We start from the raw sequence: 10,891 nt of genomic DNA on the forward strand, positions 1-10,891 counted from the left end.
TTTTTTTTTTTTTTTTTTTTGTGTGTGTGTGTGTGTGTGAATTTATTTATTTATTTTTAGCTCCCACTAATAAGTGAGAACATATGGTATTTCTCTTTCTGTGCCTGACTTGTTTCACTTAAAATAATTCTCTCTAGGTCCATCCATGTTGTTGCAAATGGCAGTATTTCATTCGTTTTTATTATATATGATTTTAAAATTGTTTTCTTTTTGCTTTGTGTACATTTTGGTAACATATCTAGATTGTAATCTCTTTAACAGGAGAGAAGTGTATTTATGCCATGCCATTTTGGTTCTCAGTAAAGCTGATTTCAATGTGCTATACTTTAGAAGCATGTCCTTAGTTTACTTTGAGGAACACTATAATGACTACTATTATTATCAAGAATCCTTACTTGATACTGTTATTATCCAGTACATTCTGTTCATTATATAACAAATTATCTCTCCTTAATAACCCAAGTAAGACAATTCTTTCAGTCCCAAGACAAGGAAACCTTTGTATCTCTTGAAGAAAAAGTATGTTTTTCCTTAACAGACAATGGAGCACTGGAAACCAATTGTATTTCTTTTTATTTTAGTGCTAGGGAACTTCCTGGATTTGTGCACCAAGGAGTGGAATTCACACTGAGACTGGAGTCCCTAGAAGTCATTTAAAGAGGCAGCCTTGACAGGCAACTTTACATAAGCGCATATAACCCTGTGGCTGTACACAACATGGTATATAACTGGCTTGAAATAGCTTTATACTACCTTTCTTTTTGGTCTTATTTATGTATCAGATCTATTTTTTTATTTTTCAATTTAATTATATGTATTTAAAAAACCCACCTGAAATTTTGAATGCAAATAGTTGGGCTATGAACATAAATAAACTCCTAAAGAATAGGGTTTATGTCTTAATTCTTTTGCACTTTCTAATGCTCCTAGGTCATACCTAGGTATGGAGTAGATGCTTTGTAACTATGCCTTAGAGGAGAGACACTTTTGCTTTATTTGCTTAATCAACCATGTTTTCTGATTTTGTTTTTCTGTGATTCCAAGTCCTTTCACTTTATTTTATTTATTTATTTATTTACCCATATTTACTTCTTCATTTATTTAGCAAATATTTATTGTTTTTTTAAAAGGATATGCATTTATTTGTTCAAATAACAAATACATAAACTAAATAACAGATGAATAACATAATACTCTGTAGGAAGTAGGGCTTCAAATTTTCACAAAAACTGGAGATGTAAAACATTAAAGTTTATACATTTCATTTTATAATCTCTACAATTATTTGATATAGCTCTCTTAAGTCTTCCAAAAGCATGCAAATATCAAATTAATTTCAGAGGAAGATGAATAAACTTCTCAAAGGCAAATTAATTTTTAAGCAAATCAAGTCCATTTAATAATAAGAAATCAAGGGCCAACCCCGTGGCTCACTCAGGAGAGTGTGGCGCTGGGAGCGCAGTAGCGCTCCCGCCGTGGGTTCGGATCCTATATAGGGATGGCCAGTGCACTCACAGCGCTCACTGGCTGAGCGCGGTGCGGCCGGTCTCAAAAAGGACAAAAAAAAAAGAAGAAGAAGAAGAAGAAGAAGAAATCAAGAACAGAAATTAAATATCTAAGTTTAGCAACATAAATTGCATAAAAAATCAATAAAACAGAACATATGAAAAAGTAATACATGCACAGGGTTAAAATAATTTAGAAGTACAAAAGGTACATATGAGATATCTATATTTTGCCCCAGAGCCCCAGGCCTCCCCAGTGGCAATTCCACTGTTACAGATTTATGTTTCCATAAATATTCTATGCATAGCCTTCATATTTCTAGAAGAAAACCAAAAAATCCCAATTGGAAACCTTGTATATATGATGTTGTCTCCTTTTTTTGGTGAGTACCTTTTAACTGGGAAAATCAAAGCAAATAAAATAGAAAAGTAGAATAACATAAAAATGTTGAACTTTCTTGAACAAACTATAAAAACCAAAATAGGGCAATTTTGTTATAAGCCAATCAGTTACAACTTTAATATTTAGAATATATAGAGTTTATAAAAAATCTGTAACATGGACAATTGGTTAAATCCATGCCAGAAAGTATCCTAAATGTCTGAAATGTATTGAATCATTTAACCCATCATGCAGCTCAACAAAGTAGGTATTATTATAATGCTCATCTTATAAAAAAGAAAATTGGAGCAAAAGTAGGCTAAATAGTGCCAAAGGCACTAAGAAGTAGCAAAGCCAGGATTCAAACCCCCAAATTCTGGCTCCTACAGGAACACTCTTAATCACTTGAATTCCTGTCAAAAGTAAAGATAGTTTACACTAGGAGAAATGAGATAAACCAACATGAGGAAAAAAATTCAACCTCACTGCTAATTATAAAACACAAATTAAAACAACTATTACAGTACTATGTGATACTTATTTGCAAAATCAAAGAAAAATGAAAAACCCAAAGTTGATGATTCTTCCGGGATACATTTATGCATTGCTAGTTGCACAATAAAAATTGGTTCAATATTTCTGGCAAGCAATTTAGCTACACATAACAAGAGTCTTAAAACTAATTACAATCTCTAATCTAGTAATCCTATACTAAAAATTAATTTAACAATCTAATTCAAAATAGAAAAATGAAAGCTGTGACAAAAAGAGTAATGTTTTTGGGGAGGAGGACGATGGGGAGAGAGAGGGAGAGGTAGGGGGAGAGGAAGGAGAGGGGAGGAGAATAAAGAAATGAGACAATGTAACTAAATTATCAGCAACTAGAAACAGTATTATAATCTTATCGTTAGTAAGAATGATAAGGATGATGTTGCTATATATAAAGTACACACAAAATAAGTAAAAAAATAATACTGTATTTGAATATATCATGCTTATACTTCATGTTAAGCCATGTATTTATGAATAGATTTGGAAGCAATCATACCTTTTTCTTTTTTAATAGACTTTTTCTTTTTCTTTCTTTCTTTTTTTTTTTTTTTTTGGCAGCTGGCCAGTATGGGGATCTGAACCTGTGATCTTTGTGTTACAAAGCTGAGCTCTAACCAACTGAGCTAACCAGCCCGCCCAGAAACCATATCTAAACCTGATCAGTTGTGTTTAAGTTTTGTCTTAGTCTGTTTTGTGCTGCTATAACAGAATACCTGAGATTGGGTAATTAATAAAGAACAGAGTTCTGGAGGCTGGGAAGTCCATAATTGAGGGGCCCACATCTCGCCAGGACCTTCATGCTACACACGGCAGGACAGCTCAAGCAAGAGACAGCAAGAGACTGAATTTGCAGCCTCAAGCCCTTTCATAATCTGGCCTTAATCCATTCACGAGGGTGGAACCCTCATTACATAAACACTTTCAATTAGAACCCATCTCTCAACACTGTTGCACTGGGGATTAAGTTTCTGACACATGCTTTTTGGGGGACACATTCAAACCATAGAAGGTTTGTAGGTTGGGGCCGGCCCATGGCTCACTCGGGAGAGTGCGGTGCTGATAACACCAAGGCCCCGGGTTCGGATCCCACATAGGGATGGCTGGTTCGCTCACTGGCTGAGCGTGGTGCTGACAACACCAAGTCAAGGGTTAAGATCCCCTTACCAGTCATCTTTAAAAAAAAAAAAAAAAAGGTTTGTAGGTAAAAGAATAATGGGTATTTCTTTGGAAAACTTTAAAGAATGGTTCTTTCTGGGCCGGCCCGGTGGCGCACTGCTATAGTGCGCCGCTTGGGAAGCGCGGTGGCGCTCCCGCCGAGGGTTTGGATCCCACATACAGACCGGTTCCCGCTCACTGGCTGAGCGAGGTGCGGGAGCAACGCCGAGGGTTGCGATCCCGTTGCCGGTCCCGGTCCGGTACGGGGGCGACACAGAGGGTTGCGATCTGTTGCCGGACACGGAAAAAGACAAAAAAAAAAAAAGAATGGTTCTTTCTACATTTCCACAGAGGTGTAAAAATCCCTTTGAAAGATTAGATTTATTGTGCTTTTAAATTTTAATATAATTCCCAGAGCTGATACTGATTGAGATTTCTAGTGATTAAATCAATTCACTCTACTGTAATAAGAGTGTGAGTACGAAATAAGTGTGAGAAAGAATAAGGAATTTAATAGATTTAATAGGCTAAATGGTTGGAGTGATTGTAGTATTTCTATGATAGGCCCATAATGATGGAAAAGGAGATAAAGAAATCTGTTAGAATATTAGCTTACCTGCTTTAAAGTTGCTATGAAGCGAGTTATATATTCTACAGTGACTGGGTCCTCAACTGTAAGCTTATGGCTCTGGCACTCCACACGGGCTCTGTTTATTACTACTCTAGCATCAGCAGTCAGTCCTATAAAAATAGTCAAAACTTTACAAAAAAAATTTTTTTATAATATATTTTTCCTTGTCAAAAGGTTTTAGCCACCATGAAAACTTTCTTATAACATCCTTTTTTCCCCCTCACTACATGCCCATTATAAAGGATTTGTAAAATGAAGTATCACTTGTCCTACATTCTGATTTATTTCCTTTAAGAATTAATTTGATGCATTCTTATTGAATTTTTAAGGAAAATGGTTTTAAAGAATAGTGGTTTAGGGCCGGCCCGTGGCTCACTCGGTAGAGTGCGGTGCTGATAACACCAAGGCCCCGGGTTCGGATCCCACATAGGGATGGCCGGTTCGCTCACTGGCTGAGTGTGGTGCTGACAACACCAAGTCAAGGGTTAAGATCCCCTTACCGGTCATCTTTTAAAAAAAAAAAAGAATAGTGGTTTAAACACTAATAGTAGTATTTCTTCTTATGAAAACAAGAGTTATTACTTCATTGCCAAACATATCCAATGAATTCAAACTACATTCAATATAACTGTGACATGTTACTTTTCAATTTTATCTCTACGACTAAGGGTTTGAAAATCAAGAATGTTAAGACAGAGAAAATGCTTGACCTTGCTTTTGCAATACCAAAACATCATGTGCTTAATTCTCAACACTTCTATAAGGAAAGAGAATGTGTTTTTATTAAAAGAGAAACAAATGGAACCATTAATGCAATGGTTGCAAACATTTCTATTAAAGACTTCTTTGGCATTTGACTTTTCGATGGCCATTTTGTTTCTTTCACCACTCTCTTAATACTAACTAAATTGCCAAGAAAATTTATTCACAAAATCTTCGAAACGTAGCCATTTCTCATATAACCATTAGTGTTTTAGTCACAAACCTTGTTTCCCTTCCACACCATCTCTACAAATCTGAAATAATCTTCAGCCCCCAAAGACAGTTTATATTAATCAACAATGAAGAAGTTGACAGATTAAGCTACTGTTAACAATCATCCTAACACTCATAGGTAGGGTAAAAATTGTAATCAGATACTCAGTTAAAGGAAGAGAAACTAATTCTCTTCTCTTTGCAAATGTTATCTAAGAGAAAGAAATGGCAAGAGATTGACATAGTCTACCCTATGGATTAAAACTTCACTTAGTTAGAAATATGATCAAATGGAATATTTCTAAGTATTTCCTCTTTAATGAGTTAATGTTAATATAATCCAAACCTGAAGAAATATAAAAATAACATACTTAGTAGTAATAAAACTGAATAAAGGGGAAAAAATTAGTGATAAATTTGTCAAACTATATGAGCAACACAGTATATGTGTATGTGTCTGTTATTAACAAAAGAAATAGCTATTATGCCAATCAATATTAATTGGCTAGGCAAAAGAGAACAAATTCTATTTGAAGAAAACATTTAAAATTACACTTTCACTTTGTTTATATATAAGCTATCTACAGAATCAATGAGCTCTCAGTCTAATGCTTTTACATTTATACCACAGCTTTACCTTGAAGATACTATCTTAATATAAAATTTGTACTAAATGAAATTCCACATGCTACATGAAATATTTTTTTTCAAATTCTTTGATTTTTCCTAAGGCTTGTTTTCCAGATGTTAAAGGCACAATACAACATCATCAAGAGTGCGATTTTTTTCAAAATGGAACTATATTTTTGCTCTGATATGGGCTCCCTATAAAGTATTCTAACAAAGGCAATAAAAGCTACCATATAGTTCCAAAAGGAATAAATATAACTATATTATACATATTCTTCTGTAGCCTACTCTTACCTTTTTTTTTTAACCCACTTTTAAAAATATATATCATGGATACTTTATGTCAATACATACAGATCCTACCACCTTTTAAAATTTTGTACTAAGTAATAATAATCATGATGATAATATAGTAGTAGTAGTAGTAGTAATAGTAATGGTAATAATAGTAGCAATATTTGTTAAACATTCAAACATGTCAGGCACTATTCCAAATGCTTCACATGTATTAACTCCCTTTATTCAATAAGATACTCTCGTAGATGAGTTAACTGAGGCAAGGAGCAGTTAAGTACCTTGCCCACAGTCACAGGTGTAGTAGACAATGGAGTCTGGTTTACATTCCAGTTGATATTACTCCAAAGTCTATACTTTGAAGCCATTGCATGGATATACCATGATTCATTACACCAATTCTTCAACAATAGATATTCAGGTATTTTTCAATTATAAAACCAATTAACATCTGGGGAAGTATGTACGTATGTATGTATGTATGTATGTGTGTATTTATTTTTGCAGCTGGCCAGTATGGGGATCAGAACTCTTGAGCTTAGTGTTATAACACTGCACTCTAACCAACCAAGCTAACTGGCCAGACAGGGGAAGAATATTTGTAAATGTTTATTTTACTCTGCAAAAAAGATATGTACATATTAAAATTATTTTTATATTAAAGTCAGAAAGATATGTATGAGTACCAGAAATTAAACCATTCCACATAATTTATATATATATATATATATATATTTTTTTTTTTAAAGATGACCGGTAAGGGGATATTAACCCTTGACTTGGTGTTGTCAGCACCACGCTCACCCAGTGAGCAAACCGGACATCCCTATATGGGATCCGAACCTGTGGCCTTGGTGTTATCAGCACCGCACTCTCCCGAGTGAGCCACGAGCCGGCCCATATTATTTATTTTTGTTTGCTTTTTCTTTCTTTTTGTGGCTGATGGCCAGTACAGGGATTAAACTCTGGGCCTGGTGTTATCAGCACCACACGCTCTAACCAGCCAACCCTCACATCATTAATATTAAAATAAGTTCCTTTTTTTTCTGTTTTCTTTTCCTGTGGTAAAATATACATAGAATTTACCATTTTAAAGTGTATAGTTCAGTGATATTAAGTACATTCACATGTGCAACCATCACCACCATCCATCTCCTGAATGTTTTTCAACTTACAAAACTGAAACTCTGTACCCGTCAAACAATAAATCCCCATTCTTCCATCCCACCCTGGCAAGTACCATTCTACTTCTTGTCTCTATAAATCCAACTACTCTAGGTACTTAGTGGAATCCTACAGTATTTGTCCTACTGTGATTGGTTTATTTCACTTAGCATGTCTTTAAGGTTTGTGCATATTGTAGCGTATGTCAGAATTTCCTTCCTTTCCAAGGCTGAATTAGAGTGTATTGTATGTATATACCACATTTTGCTTTTTCATTCATCTGTCAATGGACATTTGGGTTGCTTCTACCTTTTGGCTATTGTGAAAAATGCTGCTGTTAACACAGTATACAAATACCTGTTCGAGTCCTCGCTTTCAATTCTTTGAGATATTTATGAAGTGAAATGGCTGGATCATATGGTAATTCCAAGTTTAATTTTTTGAGGAATTGCCATACTGTTTTCCCTAGGGGTTACACCATTTTACTTTCTCACCAATGGTATTTTCTGTTTTATGTTTGTTTGCATGGTAACAGCCATAATAATTGTTGTGAAGTGGTATCCTATTGTGGTTTTGATTTGCATTTCCCTAATGACTAGTAATGTTGATCATCTTTTCACATGCTTATTGGCTATTTATATATCTTCTTCAGAGACATGTCTATTCAAGTTTTTTGCCTATTTTTGAATTGGGTTGTTTGTTTCTGTGTGTTTTAAGTTTTCTTTGTATATTCTGGCTATTAATCCCTTATCAGATATATGATTTGTAAACATGAGAGTACTTCAAAAAGTTCCTGGAAAGATTCATATTATCTTTTAATTCTATTTTTCCATGAACTTTTTGAAGTACTCTTGTATTTTTTCTTCCAATCTGTAGGCTGCTTTTTCACTCTGTCGATTTTGATCTTTGTTACACTAAAGATTTTGATTTTTTTCTTTTTTTAATTTCTTTTTTAAAATTTTTATTTTTTGTAAAGTTTTTAATTTTGAAGCAGTCCAATTTCTTTTTTCTTTCTTTCTTTTTTTTTTGTCTGTGCTTCTGGTGTCATACCCAAGAAATCACTGACAATTCTAATCTCATGAAACTTTCCCCTTAAGTTTTATAGTTTTAGCTCTTATGTTTAAGTATTTAACCATTTTAAGTTAATTTTTGTATATGGTGTTAGGTAAGGATCCTACTTCACCTTTTGTATGTGGATATCCAGTTAGCCCAGCACCAATTGTTGAAAAGACTGTCTTTTCCCTATTGGATGGTCTTGGCACTCTTGTTGAAAATCATTTGACTATATATGCAAGAGTTTATTTCTAGGCTCTCTATTCCACTTTACTGGTTTATGTGTCTATCTTTATGCCAGTACTGTTTTGATTGCTGTAGCTTTGTAGTAAGTTTTGAAATCAAGATGTTTGAAATCAATTCAACTTTGTCCTTCTTTTTCAAGATTATTGCCTATTCAGGATTCCTTGAAATTTCATATGAATTTAAGGATAGAAGTTTTTATTTTTACCAAAAAAGTCAGTGGGATTTTGATAAGGATGACACTGAATCTGTAGATTGCCTTGGGTAGTACTGACATGTTAACAATATTAAGTCTTCCAATCCATCAATAGGGGATGTCCTTCCATTTACTTGTGTTTAATTTCTTTTATCAATGTTTTGTATATTTCAGTGCCTTTTGTTTCCTTTAGTTAAGTTTATTCCATACAGGTATTTTATTCTTTTTGATGCTATTGTAACTGGAACTGGTTTTCTTAATTTCCTTTTCTGATTGTTCATTGTTAGTGTATAGAAATGGAACTGATTTTTGAGTGTTGATTTTATATCCTACAACAGCTCAATTCATTTATTACTTCTGACAATTCTTTTGTGGAATCTTTGGGGTTTTCTACATGTAAAATCATGTCAACTGTGAACACAGATAATTTTACTTCTTCCTTCCCAACTTGGATGCTTTTTACTTATTTTTCTTGCATAATTGCTCTGACTAGGACTTTCATTGCTATGTTGAATGGCAGTGGCAAAAGTGGGCATCCTTATCTTGTTTCTGATTCTAAAGGAAAAGCTTTCTGTCTTTCACCAGACTATGATGTTAGCTGTGGGTTTTTCACATATGACCTTAGTTATGTTGAGGTAATTTTCTTCTATTTCTAGTTTTTTGGGTGTTTTTAACAAGAAAGAATGTTGAATTATGTCAATTTTTTCTGTCAATTGATATGATCATGTAGTTTTTTTTCCTTTATTCTGTTAATGTGGTATATTATACTGATTGATTTTCATATGTTGAACCATCCTTGCTTTCCAGGAATAAATCTCATTTGGTCATAGTGTGTGATCCTTTTAATAAGCTGAGTTCAGTTTGCTAGTATTTTGACAATTTTTGCATCACTTCATAAGGGATATTGATCAGTAGTTTTCTTGTAGTGTCTTTGTCTGGCTTAGGCTCACAGAATGAGTTCACTCTTCGATTTTTTTGAAGAGTCTGAGAAGGACTACTGTTAATTCTTCTTTAAAATGTTTGGTAATATTCACCAATGAAGCCATTAGGTCCTGAACTTTTCTTTGTTGGGAGATTTCTGATAACTAATTCAGTGTCTTTTCTTGCTATGTCTGCTGAGATTTTCTATATCTTATTGATCAACTTTAGGTAATTTGTGTTTTAAGAAATTTTGTTGGTGCACAACTGCTCATAGTACTCTCTTATAAATCCTTTTTATTTCTGCAAATTGGCAGTAATGTCCCCCTGTTCATTTCTTGTTTTAATTGAGCCTTCTCTCTTTTTTTCTTAGTCAATCTAACTAAAGGTTAGCAAATTTTGTTGATCTTTTTGAAGAACCAACTCTTGGTTTTGTTGATTTTCTCTATCGTTTTTCTATTTTCTTTTATTTGTCTCTACTCTGATCTTCATTATTTCCTTCTGCTAACTTTGGATTTAGTTTCTTCTTCTTTGTCTAGTTTTAAGGTATAAAGTTAGGTTGTTGAATTGAGATCTTTCTTTTTTAATACATTTACAGCTATAAATTTCCCTCTTAGCACTACTTTCACTATATCCCCTAAATTCTGATGTGGTTTCATTTTCATTTCTCTCAAGATATTTGCTAATTTCTCTTGAGATTTTTTTCTTTGACCCATGAGTGATTTAGGAGTATACTGTTAAATTCCCATATATTTGTGAATGTTTAAGTTTTCCTTCTGCTATTGATTTCTAGTTTCATTTCATTTTGATCAGAAAAGATACTTTGTATGACTTCAATCTTTCTAAATTTATTAAAACCTGCTCTGTGGCAAGATAATTCTTTTTTTTAAAACAGTCGGATAAAGGCTATCTTTTGCTGAATGAGGTTTTTATTTTTTATTTTTATTTATTTATTTATTTATTTTTTTGTCCTTTTTGAGACCGGCCGCACTGCGCTCAGCCAGTGAGTGCTGTGAGCGCACTGGTCATCCCTATATAGGATCCGAACCCGCGGCGGGAGCACTGCTGTGCTCTCAGCGCCGCACTCTCCCGAGTGCGCCATGGGCTCGGCCCTGAATGAGTTTTTTTTTTTTTTTTGTCTTTTTTCGTGTCCGGCAATGAATCGCAACCCTCAGTGTCGTGCCCGTAGCGGA

General features: G+C 34.0%; 1 protein-coding gene across 1 annotated transcript in view; it reads right to left on the reverse strand.

Annotated features, from left to right (window-relative positions):
* LOC103609600 (proteasome subunit alpha type-7-like) overlaps nt 1-10,891 on the reverse strand; it is a gene marked incomplete at its 3' end in the record, with an annotated part of 38,773 nt that overhangs the window by 3,534 nt on the left and 24,348 nt on the right. Inside the window, exon 3 of the mRNA XM_008593901.1 lies at nt 4,211-4,335. Within this exon, the coding sequence (XP_008592123.1) occupies nt 4,211-4,335 (125 nt within the window). The remainder of the gene's footprint in view (nt 1-4,210; nt 4,336-10,891) is intronic.

This window comes from Galeopterus variegatus, unplaced genomic scaffold (assembly GCF_000696425.1).
Source record: "Galeopterus variegatus unplaced genomic scaffold, G_variegatus-3.0.2 Scaffold9841, whole genome shotgun sequence".
NCBI lineage: Eukaryota > Metazoa > Chordata > Mammalia > Dermoptera > Cynocephalidae > Galeopterus > Galeopterus variegatus.